The following is a 24,710-nucleotide window of genomic DNA, read 5'->3' as shown; positions in this document are numbered from 1 at the left end:
AACCCCCTGTGAAGATGCAGCAAGGTCAACATAGCTGTTGCCTCTTGCAGAGGTGGATTAACTACATCAGTGGAAAAACCCCTTCCACTGATGTAAGAAACGTCTGCACTATGGCGCTACACCTACACCGCCAAAGCTGGGCTGCTGTAGTGTAGCCATGCTCTAATATTGGTGACTGAGGCAGTTTGTAGATGATGCAAAAAAGGTCAATATTTTAAAATCTATTTTTCTATAACTTATGGCTGTAGGTAGCATTAGATGTTTATTGCCCAGTAGTAGGATGATTTCAGTCATACTGGGAGCTCTGATTTTCAAATATACACAGCCACTAAAGGTACTGAAATATATTAGCAACATTAGGATATTCTATCTTGTCATCCTCTATTTATACAACATGTGCTTGAATCATGAACGTGTTCACTTTCTAATTCATATGTACTGTAGAAGCATGGGGCCTCAAGCTGCAAACCTCTGAGTAGTTGTGGCACTCTAATTCAAAGCAGCACCCTGGAGCCCTCATATTTACCACTGTCATATAATTATGATATGTTTTGTACAAAGTATGCCTTGTGAGGTATCATTTTAGAGGTCTTGATCTGTTAAACATTAATATCTTATTGGATTGTATGTGCTATCACTGTATGGGAAGTTATAAAGTTTTGCTATGTGTGTGTTACTGAAATATGTTGTGAGGTTGGGAACACCCACAATCAGCCTTTCGGATACAACAATGGAGCAGCCAGATGCTGCTGATGGCCCATTAAAGGGAGTCCACACACTCAAGGACTATCCTAGAAACAGTATACAATGGAGACTGCTTGATCCAAGTCATAGCAAAGTCTCTTTCCAGCAAGCTAGAAGAAGCTATAAAAGAGGGGAAGTGACATCATCACTTGGCCTCACTCCCACACACAACTCAACACCTAGAAACATGTCTGGAGGACAAAGACTTTTGAACTGGGGAGGTGGTTCCAGGCTGAAGGAGCATTCCAACCTACGCATTGAAGATCTGTAACCTGCTTGTAATATCTGTCTGATTCAAATATTGTCTAGTTTATAGAATTTAAGATTGTGCATCTATTTTTGTTTTCTTTGGTAACCATCTCCATCCATGATGCCTACCACTTATAATCCCTTAAAATCTTTCTGTTGTTAACAAATCTATTTTATATTTTACCTAAAACAGCGTGTTTTGCTTGAAGTGCTAGGGAAACCTCTGCACAGTGAACAAAAGCTGGTGCATGTCCTCTATACAATGAGGGAGGGGTGGATTGGGTAACACTTACACTGGTCAGGCTTCTGACCAGAGCAAGATGGTACAGCTCTGGGGTCCTAAGCTGGGGAGCTGGAGACTCTCTGTTGTTGGTTCATAAGTGGCCGGGAGAAGCATTCATGTAATTCAACTACGTGTGTCCCTGCCTGTGGATGTCTGTGTAAGTGCAGTACGTGGAGAGGTTTGCAGCTTGTACATCATCATAGTGTGAGAGGGAGCCCAGGTTGGTAAGAGAGGGCTCAGCGCTACCCCAGTTCCAGGTTGCATCCTGGGAAAACCCATCACAATAGTTTATAGGTTCAGGGCCATGGTGATGAAAAAGGCTTTCAGACTGTGTACTCTTTCCTTCGCTATTTGAATGGGCAGTGTTTCAAAACAGCTGAATTTTATTTGACAGCATTAATCTGTGTCTGTTATCGTGACTATATATACTGTATATAATGTAATTATTGTTAATGGTAAATTTATTTTAAATGCCTTAATTCCTCAGTTACTCCTCCCTGATTTCAATCTGGGAGATACATGCAGGAGGTCTCATGTTACCACTAATCCAACTTTTTTGGAATTTTTAAAAATTGTAATAATTTCCTTACATAAAATATATTACAGTTTAGCTAGCGATATTCAAAATTAGACCTAATTTCTGAGGAAGATCAACTGACCACTGAACTAAAAGTTAGTGACTGTCGAGATGCAAATGTTCACAACCTAGTTACATCGATTATGTGCAAACAGAATATAGTCCTGAGCAGTAAAAATATATCTTTCTATCTTTGATGATTTAAAGGGGACAATTTCATAAAGCTGAAAGCAACTGTAAGCAAAATTGACAGGGAATTCAAATTTAAACAAAGCAATATGAATGATTATTAGGAGTTGTTATCTTTGCTATATGCCCCAAAGCCCAAATTCTACAATCACAAGACAGGACTTTCTTGATTAAAATATCAGTCTGGTTAAGAAGGAAAGTGAAAGCAGCAATAATATAGAATGAACAGAAAAAGGGGAAGTTGATAGCAATGACTAACTCAGCAGTCACAGAACGTAGACAACTGATAAGGGAAGCTAACTATCTGAAAAATTCATGCCCATTACGGTTAAGGACAATACGAAGGAATTTTTAAAATTTATCATCAGGACCAAAAGAAATCTTACAAAGGTATAGGTCTGTTACTAGGTAGGGATAGTAAAATTGTCAATGATGCAGGAAAAGGAAGAAGAGTTCAATAAATATGTCTGTTCTATATTTGGAAAGAAACTGGATAATATAACTGAAAGGTGTGAGTATGAAATACTTTCTATTCTAGTAGCAAATAAGGAGGATGTTAAACAGCAACTACTGAAGTTAACATTGTAAAATCTGCAAGACTAGATATAACTTGCACCCAAGAGTTCTGAAAGAACTGGCTGAAGGAGTTCTGTGACTCACTGATATTTAATAAATCTTGGATTACTGGGGAAGATACAGAGTGCTAGAAATAAGCTAATATGCCAATACGTGAAAAGGTTAAACAGGGTGACCAATGCATTAGTGAGAGAGTATTACTGGAATACTGTGTCCTAATGTCCATATTTAAAAAGGATATTGACAAATTGGAAAGGTTTGAGAAATAGCTAAAAGAATGATTCAAGGTCTGGAAAACACACCATTACAGTAAGAGACTAAAGAAGCTTATCTATTTCGCTTATCAAATAGAAGGTTTAAGAGGTGACTTGATCACCCACAGGCATGTAGGTCTCTAAGTACCTACACACAGAAAAAAGATTTCTGATAGTAGAGGCTCTTTAGTCCAGCAAATAAAGGCATAACAACATCCTGTGGATGGAAGTCGAAGCTAAACAAATTCAGAGTAGAAATACGAATTTTTAACAGTAAGGTAACAGTGAGGGTAACCACTGGAAAACCTTACCTAGACATTTGGTGGATTCTCCATCACTTGAAGTCTTTAAAACAAGATTGGATGACTTTCTAGGAGATATTCTCAAGCTCAGCCAGAAGTTACAACAGGCTTGATGCTGGCATCACTTGTGAAATTCTATAGTCTGAGTTACACGGGTCAGACTAGATAATCATAATGATCCATTTCTGGCCTATGAATCTTGAAAGTCTCAAGACTAGAATTCAGAATTAGAGGGTTGATTCCTTAACCTGTCAACCAGCCACATACCCTTCAATATCACGCCACTCTAACACCCTGGGCAGCATTTAATAATGTTGTCAACAGTTAAAAATAGGCTAAGTGCACTGGATTCATTATTAAAATAAAAACTGTAAAATAATTTAACTAAATGTGCTACTACAGAATCAGTTTTGTCACTGATTTTAGGTGTGTTGCACTGCAGCATGTGAGAGCAATGCCTGAAAAGCGACTGGACCAAGTCTCAGTTGATAAAATTTAGTATTGTTCAACTGACTTCAGTGGAACTTTGCTGATTTACAACAGCTGAGGATCTCGCCCATTGTTTACACTATTATCATATCTGAAGCCCACATGGATAACATTACAATAGGCAATTCTTAAACCGGTAGAATCAAAATATCTATTGTCAAAATATTACAGGAAGAGATTGTGCTCGCAAACATTAATATTTAACTATTTGCTTTAGGAACAAGTGCTGTATACAATATTTTTTAAAAACTGCATTTAGGTAAGTGATATATTTAGCAATCATTCTAGAACATAAAAATCACGAATTGAACAAAGAACTGTACTGGGGAGGAGATTAAGCGGAATTTTACTGGCATTGAAACAACTGAAATTTTTGTTTCATAATTTCGGCAGATTTGGTATTTTTACTCGTATTGAACAGACCTTTACTCCAAAAATATCTCACTGACATTAGTGGAATCACTCAGAGCAAGGTGAAGGAGGACTTGTGGCACCTTAGAGACTAACAAATTTATTTGAGCATAAGCTTTCGTAGCTCACGAAAGCTTATGCTCAAATAAATTTGTTAGTCTCTAAGGTGCCACAAGTCCTCCTTTTCTTTTTGCGGATACAGACTAACATGGCTGCTGCTCTGAAACCTGTCATCAGAGCAAGGTGCTACTCAGCATGAGAAAAGGTCTAAAACTTCCCTGACACCCTTTCTAGCATATTTTAGAGATCCAAGTAAATAAAAATATTTATTCCACGAAATATACCTATCTAGTACAAGCAGGCTTACAAACACAAAGTGTGCCATTTATACACTGCTCACTCACTGAAATGCAGTGCAGTTAATCTGTTTCCTGGTCCCAACTAAGTATGCATGCAATTTATCAGTCTGCCATTTAAACAGCGTCTGCTGTATCCAAGAACTCTCTCTAAGCCTTAGCCCTGAACGTAAGTAATTCGTCATAAATGCATACAGTTTGCATTTTATAGAATAAAACTTCAGATTTAAAAATTACATTTTTAAATGTATCACATTATTTAAAAGTTGCAACATGTATAAACTATACATTTTTAGTTAATTTTGGCACAGCAGAATAATACATTTCTCCTTTTCAATATTGTCTCTAGTTATGTTGGTGAAAACAATGATTTGTATGTATGTCATTTATCTAAAATACTGTACTCCAGTATAGATGGACAAGTTCTATTTTTATAGCCCTTCTTCTGGGCTATAACCTCTCAAGCCTATAATCTTGTATATATGCATTTTTCACTTACACATATTAAAAGCAGAATCAATTAAACATGTGTATATTCCTCTTGATATCACCTAAACTGAAACATGATGACCCACACTGCTAAAACTCCACTGCAATTTTGGTTAAATGGGTATTTCTTAGTAATCAGCTCCAATTCTGGTTATTTATTCCAATATTAACACCAAACTAGGTGGGCTTGCTGGAAAAGACATGCAACTGCCACAAAATTGGAGTTCTAGGAGAATGAAAAATCAGCCTTTTCCACTGTAGGAGCTAATTTGCAGTTGTATAGGAAGAATACAGATTTACATTCTAAACAAACAATTGTTTGGTAAGGACTGAAGTATATACTATGTTGCACAGCATTTGTAGAAAAGCACTGAAAATGTACTTATATAGTCTTTGTTGTGCTATATGAGGCTTTCCACAAAATGAATTCAATGACTGAGTTAGGCAAAATGAATCAAATTAATTAAATTTGCAGGTTACCTTTAAAGAAACACAACTTAAAAATAACATGCTATAATCAAAGTTCTTGTTTACATTACTCAGAATATTAAAAGTTAAAATTTTAAAAATCCAATCTATTTCTTGCTATTTATATTGGTTTTCTTCCTGAATTTTGCTCAGCTTGGAAAATGAAAATCAATTAAGTGATTTTCACTTTTATTTATATTTGTTTTCACTGTTAACTGTAGGAGAACATCACGTTGTTTAAAAGTTGTTTTTAAACAGAATCTTTGGTTCCATGGGAACCCTCAATCCCATACAGATGTATAGTTGACTGGCAAAAGACTTTGGCTTGGATGCACCTAGAATGGCCACAAAAATGGATAAGAGCATACAAGATCGTCCCTTTGAAGCACTACTGAAGCTGGTCACAGTACATCTACACTGTAAGAACTACAGCAGCTAGTATCAGAGCCCAAGTTCTTGGCTCTAATCTGTGTTGAGATAAGGCTTTAAATTCAGACACACCTTACTGGAAAATTCAGCGTAGACGAAACACTGTTCAGAGTAAATGCCCATCATCCAATTATATAAAGCTGTTTCTCCCAAATGATGGGGTCATGAGAAGGTTTAATGGGTCACAGGCCCGGTGGGGTGGGGGTTGGAGAGCGAGCCCACCCTGCACGCACGCCACAGTGGTAGCTCCTGTCCCGTGGGGCTGACCCTAACTCCCTACTCCAGGCATTGTGTTCTGGTGCATGGGGTCACAGCGCCATATCACCACTCGGGAGTGGAAAATGCCAGCCTTCACACAGCCCACTCTGTTAAATGAGAAATCACAACTAATGCCAGCAACCCAGCGATGGAACATCGATCAACGATCTCCTGGTCTTCAGAGCAACAACCCAAGCCACCTTACTCTTGACGTAATTATCTGTCTTTAAATGTAAAATTATAGTTGTTGCTCCACATCAGCCATACAAAGAAGCAGCAGCACCACCACTCAGGTTTGGCTCGGCTGCCCCTCCTTCATGACCTGCCCCATGACCTCTGCCCCAGCACTGCAATGGTAATTCTGGCCTGTTGCGGAGGAGAAGCAGTCAATGACAGAGGGGCAGCTGGTCGAAATTTGGGTGAGTGACATTGCAACCTAATCTGCATGGCTACAGTGCCACTCAGGTTTGGCTCAACCAACCTTCCATGACAGCCTGCCTTCTGCACAAGGCCAGAATTAGCGTTGCGGTGCTGGGGCAGAGAACGCTGCTGCAGGTAGTCAGTGCTCCCTTGGCAGCGTGAGAAGGCAGCACTGGTGGCAGCAGCAAAGGACAAACCTAGTCTATAATTTTGCCCTCCTGGCCCCCCACAAATTTGGACCGTGGGTGGGTCACCTCAGTAAAAAGTTTGAAAACCACTGACGTAAGACACCTGATATGAGGATCTGGATGTTTGATTTACAAAATATACATGTTTTTTTAAAAATGATTTAACTTTCACAAAACAGTCAATTTATGCTCCACCCACAAAAATTACATTTATTTTATCCTTTAGTTGAGGAAAGCACAGAATTTACTTGGCATTATTTTGTTCACAATAGCTTTTGTTTTCTATTTATCTGTGTTCTTCAGGACACATCTTTTACTTGTTTTTTTTCAACTAGTATCTATATCTATACACAATAGAAAGCGTACAATGCACATTATGTGACTATGTTTTCACTCAAATTACACCACACTTTGAAGGTATACTTAATAGTTAGTGTGTTACATTTATTTGCATCCTGGCTTCTTCATTCAAATTGGTGGATAAGCTGTCCATACATTACCAAAAGCCTACTGAGGAAACTCTGAGGGCAGAATTTGGCCCAGAATTGATAACAGCATAACTTTACAGTCTGCAGATGACGACTCATCTTATCTGGCAATAACCTCATTTATAGGTTTCTTTATGTTCACACATATGGAGCCTTAGAGCATCTGGCAACTGTTTTAGGAACTACTGTATTGAAAGTCAATTTAAAATTTCACAAAGAAATTTTAGCCAATAGTTAAAGTTTAGTTCTTGCCTGAAAATGACTGACAGTGTATCTAGGAACTGGCAAATACAAAGATTAAGAAAAAATAGCTAGCCAGCCTCTTATATGTGCAATACTTCAAACTTACAACAACGAATTACATTTCCTGAGCTGTTCGTCCATTATAATTATCTTCTTAATGAACATAAGTTGATGCGAACATCACAAAGCATGTGCCGCCTAACTTACATTCACAAAAGTGTCACTTAGTGGGCTGGATTTCACACTGATTATATAATACACTGACTATATTTCATCAAAAGTACAAAAAGCTTAACACTTACCTGGATTTCATATAAGTGGGCAATGTGAAACTGAACTGTAAAAGTGGGAAAGTAAAATAATTAATTATAATAAAAACAGTCATTTAATAAGAACTAAATAGTTTAATAGTAAACACTTTAGAAACATAAGTAACTCATTATGAGTTTAGGTTTATTTCCAAATAAATTTTATTAGTGATTTCAAATCTGACAGTAGCATTGATGGAATATGAACATGTGCGCCAGTAACAGTGTTATGCTTACATAGAAACAATGCAAAAACCTGAACTTGTAAATCTTATTGAGATTACACCAAATTTAACAAAAACAAAAGTAGCTACCTGTCTCTCATGGAGAAAATGCATAACAGCACCATGTTGTAATATTGTCAGTACATAAGCCAATCAGAAAGAAGCAAATACAATTTTTCTGCTGTTATTTAATTACTGGTGGAGCTGACTGGATAGGTCACAGACCAGAAAAAACATGTTATATGCACTAAAGCATACACATTCTCTCTGCAAAAACACACAACCTTCTTATCCCCTACTCCTAGTCTTCGTGCATGCACCTACCCCTCAAAGGCCCTGATTCAGCAACTGAATTTAATTTTAAACCACAGTATCTCAAATAGCTAAAACTGTTATTTGTCTTGTGAAATCTGGGAGTTTCAGATTTCCAGTAACATACAGCATCAGTTATTTCAGAAGACAGTCTAGCATAAAATGGTCATTTTTCCACAGAGTCATGTAAAACTATAGACAATTGACTGGACAGGTCAAAAATTCATTTAGCATCCCTACTATGCATTCATGCATATAAGGGAATTCTAACTCCCTACCACCATAATAGTAAGATGTCAAACATCCTGGGCCAGTCCATCCCCCAACTGCTGGTGGCTGATTGGCTAGGAAGTTGTTGGGGTTTTTGTTTTTTTTTTTAAATGATTTACTCTATGTGTTTATGAACAAGCTGTTTTATGTTTGGTAAATTTTCACATAAATTTTTCAGGGGATAATTATCCACCACCCAACAAAGCAAAAACAAATTCCATTCCCTAAAACTACTTTGATTTGCAGAAAACTATTATTTTCACCAAATGTAACTTCAATCACTCCTCTCAAGCTATACAGCAACTAAGTGCTAGTGAGAAAATACATATGTACAGTATGTATAATTTAAAGAAAATGAATAACCAGAACTACCATCATTGAAGCATTCACATAAATCTATATTTTAACTTTTTTAAATAAGATTTTTTTAAAAAACCTAGTAGGCCAAAGACTGTCACTCAACACATGAATTCTGACTGTGGATCATGTTCAGTAAGGCTATGGCTACGCTACGAGGCTTTTAGTAACAGGGCTGCGCCGCTACAGCTGAGCCACTAAAAGGCATCCCAGTGTAGCTGCTTTTTGTCAGCAGGAGAGAGCTCTCGAAACTTCCACCACCCCCCACAAGCGGCAGTGGCTTTATGGGCAGGAGAGAGCTCCTGCTCACAAAACGCTGTTTACACAGGTGCTTTTTGTCGGTAAAACATTTGTCATTTGGGGGGCAGGGGTGGGTGTGTTTTTGTAACACCCCTGAACGACAAAAGTTTTGCCGATGAAGTACCAGTGTAGATAAAGCCTCGGTTAATGTGATAAAAATCCTTTAGAAACTTTAACTGAAAGTCAGTGTACATTACTCACTAAAAATTGTCTCAATTTTTATTTTATCCGCAAAACACAGAGACCATTTCATATTAAGGAGACAAAAATCAATTTTCATCTAGTTTTCTGTTTAGGAATATTGTTTTTTTTTTTAAATTATTTAAAATCTCATACATGAATACTAAACAAGAAACCTGAGAGAATGATACTATGCAATATTTCTGTCAAATTTTTTAAAAACTTTTAATTTAACAGCAGATTCACTGGTATACCAGAACAGCATAAAGCAGCCAGAGTGCACCAATAGTTGAATTTACAACTGCTTTGCATCAGCAGGGCAAGGCAAAGCAGTCAAACTGAACTGGTGAATCCAGCTCTTAATTAGTAATTAGAAAAGGAGTACTTGTGGCACCTTAGAGACTAACCAATTTTTTTGAGCATAAGCTTTCGTGAGCTACAGCTCACTTCATCGGATGCATACTGTAGAAAATACAGACAACGATTTTATACACACAAACCATGAAAAAATGGGTGATTATCACTACAAAAGGTTTTCTCTCCCCCCACCCCACTCTCCTGCTGGTAATAAGCTGGTAATAATAAGTATTACCAGCAGGAGAGTGGCGTGGGAGGAGAGAAAACCTTTTGTAGTGATAATCACCCATTTTTTCAAGGTTTGTGTGTATAAAATCGTTGTCTGTATTTTCTACAGTATGCATCCGATGAAGTGAGCTGTAGCTCACGAAAGCTTATGCTCAAATAAATTGGTTAGTCTCTAAGGTGCCACAAATACTCCTTTTCTTTTTGCAAATACAGACTACCACGGCTGTTACTCTGAAATTAATTAGTAATTAGTTTATCAGTTCAGAGGGCTGTGTCATGGAGAATACTCCTGTGTGAAAGGATAGGTGGGGGAAGGCCAGTTTCCAGGTCCCAATATCTCTTCACTTTAAAGCTTCTAATAACTTGCTAAATACAGTAAAATAAATAACTTAAGACTAACACAATTATTCCTGGTCTTACAGTATAAATACCAAGTTTCTTAAAAAATATTGGCAGAGTAACAGACTCTAAAAAAAAAAATTTCTAATGAAAACATCAACATAAGCTCAAATATAGCATCATAAATCCCTGCATTTATTCCTAAAACTATGCTATTCTTTAAAGATGAGCCACAAATGATTTCCCCCCATGATTTACAGAAAGAGTTTGCATGTTTTTTGTCCTGCTTGTTTCTTTACCTTAGAAATATCAGCAGTATTGAATTCTGATCTTCCCTAGTTTTGTTGAAAGACTTCTTGGGGATGGGGTGGTACCTCAAGTACATGCATGGGCACTCTGAGGCCTTATCTACACTAGGATAAAAGGCTGATGGTACATCTGCATTGCAAATTCAGGTGTAACTATAGTGCATTTAGGCATATCTGCATTAGTTTTAATCTAGCTAGCAGGGGAAACAATAGCAGTGAAGATGGAAAAGCACAGATTTAAGTGCAGGCTAGCTGCCTAGACAAGTTAGTCACATCCTCATTGCTACTATTAGCTGCACTAGCTAAATTTAAGCTAATGCAGGTGTGCCTATCATCATTACAATTTAGTCTATAATGTAGACATACACTGGAACATTCTAAAAGTTTAGTACAGACAAGCAATGGATACTTAGCTAACGCATACTCAGGTGTCTGAGTTCAAAGCTAAGCTCCTAAGGTTTTAACTTGATCAGAATAACACATGTTCAAGGCAGCGTTCCTACTTTACACTAGACCCACAATGTTAGCAAGCACATCTCATTTAAATTCTAATACAGACAAGGTTTAGAGAAGGGAGAAGTGTGCTGAATCTTTAACAAAGATATGCTTTCCCCCAGGCAATGATTGGGCAGTGAGAGTTACATAGGTGCTAGACAAGAAATAAATTTTAAATAGTCAATCCCATTAAGATATTCCTTCCTCTTTCAAGTGCTCAGTTTTTAGTCTCGTGATGACATAATTTTATTAGGTACCCAAATCAGTGTTATAGAAAAGACAAGTTTTTTGTTGTTTTTTTAAAAACAGCCCAGAAACCATTTTTAGGTTTAAAATAACTACTTTAGGCTCTTTTACATTTTTAGAAACCCTCCTTACCTCTTCCCTCCCCCCCCCCGCCCCCCCCAAAAAAAGGCCTCATGCCCCTTTTATTTCATCTTCAAGGCTCACAAAGAAAAACACATATTCTCTATGGGAGAATTAGCGTAATTACAGCATTGAGGACTACTCCCACAAGGACTAATTTCAAAGGGCTTTCACAGCCCTGTGCCAGATTGGGCCCTTTAAGGAAATAAAAATAAAGTAGAAATTAAACACCATAATTAAGGTATCCAATCATTATATTCAATATAGGTGAAATACACCAACAAATTCTGTTAAGCAGTATAAGTCAAAAGTATAGAACAAATATAGTAAACTAAGTGAATGTTCATCACTAATGACAGTTGTCAGTCATCCTTACTGAGTTGGTAACTAAGAAACTATTGCCCATTTCTTCATTCTGAGCTCTAATGTACAGTATCTCATGACTTAAGAGTACTAGAGAAATGCTCATACATAATGTAGAAAAATTGGCTCATTAAAACTAATTTTAACTTGCTGAAAAACAGCTCAGCATTCCTCAGAGTATGACAGGCCGAAAAGATCACTCAGTACACCAGCAAAAAAAACCCCTAACATTTCACTTCAAGTATCGCTATAAAACTGCGTGTCACCTTTCACTACACAGAATCCAAGCTCAACTCTCACTTTTCTAACAGGCTGATATTTTACACTAGGCTAATATTCAGCACAGAAATTTCCTGTTACCCTCCAAATTACTGCAATTTAGCAAATTAGAAAAAATCTACATAACACAAGACACTGGAAAGAGAAGGTTACTCACCTTGCAGTGACTGAGGTTCTTCGAGATGTGTGTCCCTGTTGGTGCTCCACTCCAGGTGATGGTGCATCCCGGCGCCTGGAGTGGAGCACCCACAGGGACAGCATTCAAAGAACTTCATGTTATTGTTTAACATTAATTTTCATTTAATAATGCACTACTTTATCATCACTTTCCCCCTCAAATAACTCAGTATGCCATTAGGATGGCAACCAAACTTTCCTCTGTATTCTTCTATCTGTAGAGCAAGAAATTTTGAAAGGAAAGTTTCATTTACCTGCTAATTTTCAATGGGATAATAACTCAGCAGTGCAATTTAGTTATTACTAGTTGGGCAACAGAAACAAAAGCAGTGTCAAAGCTGTTGGTAAAGTTGTTGATACTGTAAAGCCCATTCATCCCACTCCCTCACTGTGTATATTGCCACCCCAATATTGTATCTTCTCTCTCAAAATTAAAAGGAGAAAAGGAGAAATGGACAGATGTTCAGACATCTTGTAGAAAAAAAATAAACAGGTTAGCCGATTCCCCTCTCCCCCCAAACCAGAATGTATTAATTCCTAAATTAAAGAGAGGTCAGTAATGAGCATCCCAGCAAAAACACAAACATTGGGTATGGGAGCATAAAGGAAGGAAAGAACATCTCAAATACTTTCTTCCAAATAAATCATTTGAAATCATTGGTCCGCAACAATGTGAAGCATCTTCTAGCTGAAGGATGTATCAGTTAATGTGACAATTGAGCTTTGGGTTTTTTTGAGAAAGTATGCTGGCAGGCTAGCTTGCATATTAATTTAGTGATTGTTGAACTTCTTCCACCTTAGGAAATGTTGTATTTCTAGTAGAATTTGCTTGAAGGTCAAACATATGCTGTTTGAACGCCCTCTCTATTGTGTCCTTGAATACCATTTTTTGCCTGTAGTGAGGGCTATAAAAATAAAAAATAAGTCCTGTTTTTATGAATATTCTTGATGCTTTCAATTAGTATTTTCTCATCTCTCTTTCTATCACAAGCCTGTCCTTGTCAAGTGGCATCGTTTTGGATGTAAAGCTGGTTAGACAGTTTCTTGCAGCAAGATGGTTAGATGGATTCTTAGGGTACATCTACACTACAGCTCAAGTAGACAGATGCGCTAGCTCAAAAACAGCAGTGTAGCTGGGGGTAGCACAGTGGCAGCCTGGGCTAGCTACCTAAGTCCTTACCCAATGGGCTTGGCTGGGTTTGTACTCAAGCCACTAGCTTGAGCTGTTGCTCATGCTACACGCACCTAAGCTGTTATTTTTAGTGAGCTAGCCTGAGCAGAGTTAGCATGTGTCTGTGTACCCTAGGTGGGAAACATGCTCCTAGCTGTAGTGTATACATACTCTTAACAGCAAATCTTACAAAATTCATAGGAGTTCAGAGAAAAAAAGGTTACTTACTTTCTCATAACTGTTGTTCTTCAAGATGCGTTGTTCACGTCCATTCCACATTAGGTGTGAGCGCGCCGCGTGCATGAGCATCGGAAACTTTTTCCCTTAGTGGCTCCGGTAGGGCTGGTGGGGGCCCCCCCCCAGTGTCACCACTGGGCCGTGCATATATACCCCCTCCGGCCCGACCCCCTCCAGTTCCTTCTTGCCGGTGACTCCGACAGAGGGGTAGGAGGGTGGGTGGTGGAATGGACGTGAACACCACATCTCAAAGAACTACAGTTACAAGAAAGTAAGTAACCGTTTTTTTCTTCTTCGAGTGCTTGTTCACGTCCATTCCACATTAGGTGAATCACAAGCTTACCTCTGGAGGAGGGTAGGAGTCATGGAACAACTGCTTGGAGGATCGCTCTGCCAACCGCCGCGTCCTCTCTGGCCTGCTGGTTGACTGCGTAGTGGGTTGTGAAGGTGTGCACTGAGGACCAGGTGGCTGCTCTGCAGATCTCCTAGATTGGGACCTGTGCCAGGAACGCTGTGGAAGTCACTTGCGCCCTGGTCAAGTGGGCTGTGACCGCGGGGGCTGGAAAACCTGTGAGCTCATAGCACGCCCGGATGCAGTAATCCGAGATGAAATCTGCTGCGCCAACACTGGGAGGCCTTTCATCCTCTCTGCTATGGCCACAAACAGCTGCGCGGATTTGCGAAAGGGCTTGGTGAGCTCCAAATAGAACGCCAGCGCTCAACGCACATGCAGGGTGTGCAAGCTGCGGTGACTCGGGTCCGTATGGGGTTCCGGGAAGAAGACCGTCAGACAAATGTCCTGGCCCAAATAGAACTGGAAGACCACCTTAGGGAGGAACTTGGGGTGCGGCCGGAGCTGCACCTTGTCCTTGTGAAATACTGTATACGGTGGCTCAGAGGTGAGGGCCCTCAGTTCGGACACCATTCTAGCCGAGGTAATGGCAACCAGAAATGCCACCTTCCAGGAAAGGTGGAGGAGAGAACAGGAAGCGAGGGGCTCGAAAGGGGGTCCCATGAGTTTAGAGAGGATCAGGTTAAGGTTCCATGGAGGGACTGGTGGGTGGGAGTATGGGAACACCCTCTCCAACCCTGTAAGGAATCGTCCCACCATTGGGTAGGAAAACACCAAGCCCCCCGAGAACCCCGGATAGAAGGCAGAGATTGCCGTCAGGTGCACTCTGAGTGAGAACGGGGCTAGTCCTTGCTGCTTGAGGTGCAGGAGGTACTCCAGGATGGCCTGCACCGGGGCCTGGCACTGCCGCACCTGTCGGGGGTCGGGGTTCACACCAACACAAGAACCTTTTCCACTTGGCCATATAGGCCGCCCTGGTAGAGGGCTTTCTACTGCCAAGCAGAATCTGCTGCATGGGAAGGGAGCACTGACTCTCCAGGGCATTTAGCCACAGAGCCTCCATGCTGTCAGGTGCAGTGACTATAGGTCGGGGTGGAGAAGCCGCCTGCCGTCCTGTGTAATGAGGTCCCGGTGTAGGGGCAGGACAACTGGGGCCTCCACCGACAGCTCTAGGAGAGATGTGTACCAGTGCTGGCAGGCCCAGGCTGGGGCGATGAGGATCACCGCTGCCCTGTCCCTGCACACCTTGAGTAGGACCTTGTGCACCAAGGGGAGCGGGGGGACGGCATACATCAAGCCCCCTCTCCACGGGATTGCAAACGCGTCCGCGAGTGAGCCCTGGGCATTGGCCCTGGTGGCTAACAGGTCTACCCGGGGAAATCCCCACCTGCGAAAGAGCGAAAGCACGACATCCACCCTGAGCATCCACTTGTGCATGCGGTACGACCTGCTGAGGGAGTCTGCCAGCTCGTTCCATTGGAGCACTGGAGGCCGGGGTCTGCCATATAGTCTTATAGTTGGACTGAATGGTCTTAATGACCAGGAGTGCTATTCCGGATGGACCTTTGGGGCTCAAAATATCCACCATGGGGTCCTCCTCCTCAACCTTCTCTTCGGCCTGCAACCCCAAGTTTTGGGCGACCCTGTGCAGCAATTCCTGGTGGGCTCTATGGTCTATCGGTGGAGGGCCGGACACCTCTGTACCTGCCACCGCCTCATCCAGGGAAGACGAGGAGGTTAGCTGCAGCTCGACCCCCTCTGGTTGGTCCTCCTGCTCCCCTGCTCCTGTGGGAGGGGCCTCCGGCTCAGGCCGGGGCAGGAGTCCATGGGACAGGACCGGACTAGGTGCCAGTCTCTCCCAATTATCCTGGGGGGATGCTGGAGGCCTGGATACTATAGCCTCCGGCACCGTCTGGCGTCTGTGCGGGGACCGGGACCACTACACCAAGTAACTTGCTCTGGACGGGGCCCCTTGGCGCTCCTGATAGATCCAGGGAGTCCAGAAGGGCCAGTGGCCTGGCAGCCCCCATTGGGGTTGCCAGCCCTGTGAGGGTCCCTGCTGTCCGGGGCCCAGTACAGGTAGCTACAGCAGCTGAAGTTGGCGCCGGACTGCGGTGATGCTGATTGCTAAGGCCACGGTGGTGCCAACAGTCTGCGCCGGTGGGAGAATGAGCGGCTCCTGGCTGAGCAGGAGCTGTATCCCCGGGACCAGGACCGGGATTTGGACTGGGACCGGGACTGGCGTTCCCTGGACCGGACCGTCTGCGGGAGTCCTCTGGCGAGGGCCGTCCCAACTCCTCCCAGTGCCGGTCTCTGGGTGGTGCCAGAGAGTGGCGTGCCCTTTCCAGTGCTTCTTCGCGCCAACATACTGCTGGTGCTGCAACCTTCTTCTGGGCCGCTGGCAACTGTGAGTCCGCGGAGTCGGAGCTCAACCGGGACCAACTCCGGGAGCGGTGCCGGGACAGTGTCCTTGAGTGACACACCATTGCCGGCTTACCCCTCGACGGCACCCGAGGCATGGGTGCCAGAGGGTTGTCCCTATATGGGAGGGGGCTTGCCGCCTACAGCTCGATGAGGTCCTTTGCAGCCTCAAAGGTGTCTGGTGTAGAGGGCTGATCCATTATGCCCTCAAGCCCATCGTCTGCACTGAGCTCACTTAGGTCTGGGCTCGGTGGTGCTTGTGCTGCCGGGACCGCCGGCGTCAGCCCCGGTACCGCAGCCTTCCCGCTCTTACTGGTGCTCGGGGCCTTGGGAGGCACCGGCCTCCTGTGCAGGGAACGAACGCGCCTTCCTTTCGGCTGTACTGGGGGCCACACCAGGGAGGATGAGCGGTGCCGGGGCCTAACCTGGCACTCTGGGGCCGATAGTTTACGGTGCTTAGCTGGTGCTGGGTCTCTCAATGGCTCCGGGGCACTACGCACCAAGGAAGCCTGAGCCGGTGTCAGGCGCTCCAGACCTGGTGGCTGCAATGTGGCCTCCATCAACAGCTGCTTTAGACGAAAGTCTCTTTCTTTCCTTGTTCTTGGCTTAAACGCCTTGCAAATTCTACACCATTCAGTTTGATGTCCGTCCCCCAGGCAACATAGACACGAGACGTGGGGGTCACTAACTGGCATAGGTTTGCGGCACGTGGCACAAGCCTTGAAGATGTGAACCTGCGGCATGCCCCGCAGCCCAGGGCGGGTGCTGGAGGCCTCCAAGCACCTAATGACTTAAGTGTCCACAATAGGTATGTTAACGAACTGATAACATCTACTCTAAAGGCTAAAGGACTGCTCTTCTACGAGAGAGGGAGAGAGAGAGGGAGAGAGAGAGGGAGAGAGAGAGAGAGAGAGAGAGAGAGATTGTTCCAAAGCCGCTATGGACGGTAAGAAGGAACTGGAGGGGGTCGGGCTGGCAGAAGTATATATGCAGTGGCACCACACGGGGGGCCCCGCCGGGAGCTGCTAAGGGAAAAAGTTTCCGACACTCGTGCACGTGGTGCGCGCACACCTAATGTGGAATGGACGTGAACAAGCACTTGAAGAAAAACAATTTTTCCTTTGTGGAATATTCATACTGTGGCTTGAACCATAATAAGGCCCTAAATTCAGAAATCCTCCTAGCTGAAGTGATTATGACTATGGCTGCCACCTTAGTATATAAATGTAATCAAAACTTCTTAAGCTCAGAAAGGTTTTGCAAAAGTAGATGGAATACAATATTCAGATTCAATATAGGACGTTTGTGAATGTTTAGAGGTCTTAGGAATCCATCTGCCCTGTGGTATCTAAATACAGATTCCTTTACCCTGTAAGTTTATCAGAAGTATCTACACTTCAAATCTTTTCACTGTAGACATCTGGATTATTACATAATTCACTACCAGGATCCTATCAAAGCTATCTATAAATTTAAGCTTTGATCAGATTCAGTTTTGCGGTATGTGCATCAGTGCCTAATTTTGTCTAACCCTTCTAGAGGCCTCTATGGGTGATCCCATCCTGAAATCTAACACAGATACAAAGGGTATGTCTACACTGCAAAAAACCAAAACAAAAAAACCAAAACACCCCTGCAGCAGCGAGTCTCAGAATCCAGGTCAACTGACTCAGGCTACAGGGCTAAAAATAGCAGTGTAAATGCTCCCACTTGGGCTGGAGCCCTGGCTCTGAAATCTGGCGGAGGGGAGGGGGGTAGGAAGGGGAGGAGGAGACAAACATCTGTAGCCGTGTAGCGTGAGCCCTAGTCAGCTAATCTGGACTCACTCGCTGCCGCAAAGGTTTTTTTTGGTAGCACAGACGTACTCACACAGATCATGCTTGCCCTTCCTTGTTACAATCAGGTCAGAAACCCACTGCGTGTAAACTGAACACTCCATCCAATTTAGCCAGTGCTTTAGTGTTCAGTACCTCTGTAATATACATTGGCTGGATTGATTACCATGGGCGCCAACCCTGGAAAAGTAACATGCCCTAATGTGTAGAGAGCATGCCACTTTTCCAAATGTTTTCTGACATCAACAGACTGGAAACCATCCAAAACAGTTCTTTAAGGATATGGAAGAAACTCCTAAAATAATGTTATCTCAGAACCACCAGGTAAGGAACTGATATATGATCAGAAAAATATAACCTCAACAGTTCTTCCTGGAAATTGCCCAAAATATCCAGCAGAAGTCTTTATGTTTCACATAGATCCTCACCAATGGACTACGGCTATGCATTGTATCATCATTCCTAACAAGGCCCAGGAACTGTCTGCTGGAGAAAGTCAGAAAAGATTTTCCCTTTCCAATCATGTACCGTAATTTGAGCAAAAATTCTTCTGAAAGACTTGAGCACGGCTCATCAGAATTAACAGGTGAGTAAATGTTCATCTGTGAGTTAGGCTTTTCTAGTTCCTGTTGATGATCAAGACAAATCCCACTACACTGTAATTTTGGGAAAAGAAATCAATGACAGATGTTTGCACAGATGATTCAAAGTTCTTGAGTTACCTGCCTGGGTCCTTGGTGGGAAGAGGGTAACCCCCTCTCTCTGAATTATTATGTCCTTCACCAGAGAGGAGGTACCTCATTGTAGCTCTGGGAACAGATTATTCTTCAGAATTTTATGATACTTAATTTGTATCTTAGTTTAATCTACATCTCTTGCTAGTTGGCTTCTGTTCATCTTACATCACATATGATGCATCAAATGAGATGACCATGTCTTTTTTGCATGGAGCAAGAAAATACTTCAGCTTTGGTTTTGGAGAGCTCTATCACCCTCCATAAATATGACTCTCTCTTAGCATACGTTTGAAAAACTCCTAAGGGGAAAAAAAAGGGTTTTCAAGTATTTTAATGCAACTTCTCAATCTCCGTCTGAGAGCTGCTCCTTTTCTTGGGAGGAATCTAATACAACTGGAATTAGCACGGTCTCTCTCTCTCTCCATTCAATGGAAAACCACAAAATGAATTACCACCATACTAAGGAGAGAAATCGAGGGTGCAATATTAAAAACAATCTGAATAATAGAGGGAAACATGCTAACTACTGAAACAGCTGAATTTCAGGCAGACAGGGAGTCACTGTAATGCTGCTATTCAGAAGCAGTTGGAAGGGTAAAGAGGGTGATAAAGGAGATTCTAACACGTCTGTAACACTAGTTGGGGAAAGGTACCTTGAAGAATGCAAAGCAGCTCTGGAGTCCAAAAGTGTACACTCATCCTTCCACCAAGGGCGGAAGAATGAAGTATGTTTCACTGCCTCTTCAATTTCCTTTCTTAGGCCTTTTGGCATTTTGCTTAATAGTACTGGGAAAAGGCATTCAATGCTGTGGCACACAAGCATGCAAAAAAACCCCAAACAAAACAAAACAAAAAACCTCAAAGGAACTTGGAAGCATTGAGAAAATTGGCAGTATAGGTCATATAAAATATATAATAAGGGATCACACTGCTGATAGCAAATAATGAACTGAAAAGCCAAAGATCAGATTTAGGTGGGAACTCTCCAACTGTCTGCAGGCAGCCCTGAAAAGTAAAAACTTTGGAGAGGGCTATCTAGTATACTTAGCCTCCTGACTGACAGCCGACACTGCTTTTATTTTCGCCCAGATAGTACACTAGTTGTTCAGAACAGCTTGTAGAGAAAACTTCTATAGATATTTTTCTCAATTTTTGATTAAATTTTCATTTGCACCAGTAAAAAACTGATATTTATCTGTTTGGTAACAGTTCTTCAAGATGGGTTGCACATGTCCATTCCACTCTAGGTATATGACACCTAAGTACACCTAAGTGGAAGAAACTTGCTCCCACAGCAGTAGTGGTCGGGGTGGCACATGTGCCCTCCACCCACTCATGCACATATAAAAGGGCAGAATGAGACTCCAATGTATAGGAGAAGGAGGGTGGGTCGGTCGTGGAATTGTCACTTGCAACTTAACTCAAAGAACAACAGTTACAAAACAAGTATGTAACAGGTTTTTTTGTCCGAGTGCTCACACTTCCACCTTAGGTGAGTCACAAGCAGTTCCAGATGGAAGAGGGTATCAGAGGCTACCTAAACAAGGACTGCAACACCACTCTCTCAAATCTAGCATCGTTGCATGAGACCTGTAAGAGAGCATAATGAGTGATGAATATATTAACAGATGACCAAGTTCGCAGCCCAGCAAACATCACTGATAGGAACTGGAAGAAAGCCAGTGCTGCTTGCACTCTCATAGTGTGCGCTAAAACTCTGAAGCAGTGGAACTTTAGCAATATTGTAGCACAGACTAATACAGGAGGAGATTCAGGAAGAAAACCTCTGCAAAGCGACAGGCTGCCCCTTCATCATGTCAGCCAAGGAGATGAATAATTGCAGAGACAAACTTTTAGCCCTGTCCAGGTAAAAGGCAAACATACACACACAGTATGGCGTTTTTCTACATTTGTGAGAAGGTGGTTTCGGAAGAGAGATTGGTAAGTATACAGGCTAATTTAGATGCAAGTCTACCACAATTTTAGTCAGAAATTTGGGGGGTAGACACAAGCTAACTTTATCTTTATAAAGCACCTTATGAGGTATAAGCAAAGCCTGAAGTTTTGCTATCCTTCTGTCCAAAAAAAATAGCCAGCAGAAATACTACCTTCATTGAGAGATGAGAAAACGAGGAGATAGTTATAGGTTCAAAAGGGGGCCCTATTAAAACACACAGAACCAAATTCAGATCCCAGGATGGTGTTGGGCCCTAACAGGTGGGAAGAACTTGTCCAAAATTTCAGAATCTAACAATCAGAGGGCTGGAAAAAAAGTGACCTTTCTACAGCAGATTGGATTGCAGAAGCAGCTACCAGATGAACCCAGAAGGAACTGACAAAGTCCTTTTTCCTTGAGGTGAAGCAAATAATCCAGAATAAGGTGACCTGATCCTGTGAAGGGGCCACACAGATAACCTCTTCCATTTCTTGAGGTAAGTATAACTGATGGAGGGTTTTCTGCTATTTAGAGAACAGACTGCTTCATGGGGAATTAACTATTGAGCATCCAAGCAGCCAAGTGTAGGCTAAGTGGGCTGGGAGGCAACGTGCCCATGGTTCTGTGAAACCATACCTCAGACCTCAGGGAGAGGTATAGTATCTTGAATCAAAAGGCTCAACAGGTTTTATGACTAATGTTGGTGGGGCCAGGCAGATGCTATCAAAGAAGGAAGGAAAAGTTGACTGTCCAGGTGGACAGCAGGAAACTCTCAAACACTATGTGGAAAGGAGATCTTGACCTGACCGGAGACCCAGAGTATGAAAGTCCCCTCGAAGAGCTCCCCAACTGAGAGATGAAGTGTGATTAGGTTCATGGAGGGCAAGGCTGGGACAAAACGAACCCTATGGCATACACCGGTACAGTCTTTCCGGGGATGATCAAACACCTGCAGGTATGTGAGTCAGCATGTCCAGTGGATAACAAGAGGGATGGTAGAGAGACTTCAACCACCTCTGCATGACTCTGAAGTGATGTATGGCATTGTGAGTTATATATGTACAAGGCACCATGTGACCTAGAGATTTCAGGCAATTCCTCTGTCGTACAAGGATATGCCTTGAAGTTTTTGCATAGCTACAATATCGCCTGAGGTAAATACACTAACTGTGGTCGAGCCAAAAACCTCTCCTATGAATTTGATTCTCTGTACAGGGAAAACAGCTGATTTGTCCTTGATCAACAGTCCCAACAAATGGAAGAGGAATTGGATTTTCCCAGTGGCCATTGTTACTTGTCTGGACTGATTTCGAACTAACCAGCTGTCCAGACATGGGTACACCTGGATCCCTGCCTTCCCGAGATGTGCCTTAACCACTGCCATGCACTTTGTGAAGACTCAAAGGGCTGATGACAGGCTGAAAGGGAGAACCATAAACGGATAAACATCTGCTGCAACAAATCTAAAAAGCCTCCAGTGGTTCTGGTGAATGGCCACATGGAACTAGGAATCCTTTAATCACTGCAGTCTACAGACAGGATAACAGATGACCAAGCTTCAACCCTGTAAACCAAGGAACGCAAACCAAGAAATCAACCAATGCTGCTTGCACTCTTGTAGAGTGTGCTAAAATTCTGTGAGATAGTGGAGTTGCAGCAATGTTGTAGTACAAATACAGGAGGAGATCCAAAAAGAAATCCTTTGTGAAATGATGTTAGAGTAACCACACACAACTTTCTTTTTTATGTATCTGTTGTGGTTTGTAGGTCTAAAATAGGCCTGAGGCCTCCCTTGGACTTTGGAATGAGAAAATAGTGAGAACAGACTCCCTTCACCCAATGCTGAGGAAGTACTTCCTCCACTGCCCTTAACTGTAATAGACTGAACTTCTTGAATTAATATAGTCTTGTGAGAATGGCCCCTGAACAGGGATAGGGAGAAGGTGGTGGAAGGGCAGGAGGGGGGAGAAATAGAGGTAAATTGCAGTATATATTCCAGTTCCATAGTGTGAGAACCCTGCTGCCAAAAGGGAGAAAAAATTAGGGTGAGCGGTTCACTGGCCTTGACTAAGGAGTCAAATAAACTGCTTAGATGTTACAGATTGTATGGAAGTAGCAGAAAATAGAGGCAGAGATATTCTCTTCCTCTGAAACTTATATAATCTCCTGGATTAGTCCAGCTGCCTTATTGGGTAGAACAGATTCCTCTGCTGGAGCTGAGGGTGGAACTGCATTCTCTTAGGGCCTGGGGTATATATGCCCGAAGACTTAAGGGTTGCCCTATATCTAAGAAAATATAAAGCTTTGTCTGTCTTTCCAGAAAGTAAACTTGTGCCCTGAAAGGGGAAGTCCTCAATTGTTTGCTGGACTTCAGCTGGAATGCCAGACGACTGCAGCCAAGAACCACGATGCACAGTGACTGTCGTTGCCATCACCCAACCTGCTGAATCTGCGCCTCATCTCATACAGTCCATAACAACGATCTTGCTATCAGGCAGCCTTTATCTATAAGAGCTCTGAACTTTTTAGCATCACCTGGCAACTTGTCCACAAATTTCAACATTGAGTCCCAACTGGAGTAATCATAATAAGCTAAGACAGCTTCATGGTTTTCAATTCTTAACTGCAATCCTAATGAAGAATAAACATTTTTCTGAAATAAATCCAAGCTTTTTGCATCTTTGCCCTTGGGAGTAAATTTAGATTACCCTTGTCTCACTTACTTATTCATAGCTGCCACCACCAAAAATCCTGGGGCTGGCTGTGAATAGAAATACTCATGCCCCTGGGAGGGAACTTGGTATCTCTTCTCCATTCTTTTGGCAGGGTGTGTCAGAGAAAAGTGAGTTTGCTAAAGAATTTTGGTGGGTTCTAAGATGGTCTCATTCAGAGGCAGAGCCCCTCTAGCAGGTCCTTCAGAATGTAATATACACACTAACTTGCGTGTATAATCCTGGACCAGTCCAATTGGCACTCCGAGTGATGTGACTACCCTTTTCTTAAGTTCCTGGTACATTTTATAATTCAGAACAGGGGAGAATGACATTTGAGAGCGCATCCTCATCTGGTGAGGATGAAGTGCTGAACAGAGACACTATAGTGTCAGTCTGCTGAACATCTGTGACAGAAGGATCAGATACTGGAGGGATAAGGTCCTTCAGCTGCTACAGTACCAGATGGAGAACAGCACCTTCATGGGGATCTTGGCAGACCTCTGTCTAGGAGAGGAGAAGTAGACAGAAATTGGGACCTGGACCAATGCGAGAGACACAGTACTGGAAGCAGCATCCAAAGCTTTCCTCCTGAAGGGACCATATATCTGCCCTGCTGCACAATAGAGCTTCCATACCCTGACAGTACCAACAAAGATTCAGTCCCAGATAGCGCTGAACATGCAGGTGCAAATGAAAGATCGCAGTACTGAGGCCTGTGTGGTAAGAATAGTCGATTCCCGGACCACATCCTGCATCAGTGGTGAGTCCAGCACCGATAGACATAGGAGAACCCTGGCCACTGTGTATACCTCAGGCATCCTCTGTATAGGAGCTGATGCCTCTGAAGGTCCTGGCAATGGAGTAGGTCTCAATAATACTTCATGAGGTGCTGCAGTCAACAACTCTACACTGTTAGAATGAGGTACCGGAAGGTGCCTAGCAGGAGACGACTTTGCATTAACCTCAGTACTGATCTTCATTTGGTGTTAGTCTGTTGGGCACCTAGCCCTCAAAGAGGGAGAGGGCTTCTT

The 24,710-nt window shown here is 42.5% G+C and overlaps 1 protein-coding gene across 5 annotated transcripts in view; it reads right to left on the bottom strand.

Moving 5' to 3' along the window:
* Positions 1–24,710, bottom strand: part of KDM6A (lysine demethylase 6A) — a 278,230-nt gene that overhangs the window by 80,104 nt on the left and 173,416 nt on the right. For all 5 annotated transcript variants that reach the window (XM_048864912.2, XM_048864944.2, XM_048864934.2 and 2 more), the window contains one exon: positions 7,716–7,750. In XM_048864912.2, coding sequence (XP_048720869.2) covers positions 7,716–7,750 — 35 coding nt within the window. The remainder of the gene's footprint in view (positions 1–7,715; positions 7,751–24,710) is intronic.

This window comes from Caretta caretta, chromosome 1 (genome assembly GCF_965140235.1).
Source record: "Caretta caretta isolate rCarCar2 chromosome 1, rCarCar1.hap1, whole genome shotgun sequence".
NCBI classification, from domain to species: domain Eukaryota; kingdom Metazoa; phylum Chordata; order Testudines; family Cheloniidae; genus Caretta; species Caretta caretta.
The sequence above is the reverse complement of the archived record's forward strand: the minus strand, read 5'-3'. Positions and strand labels throughout refer to the sequence as shown.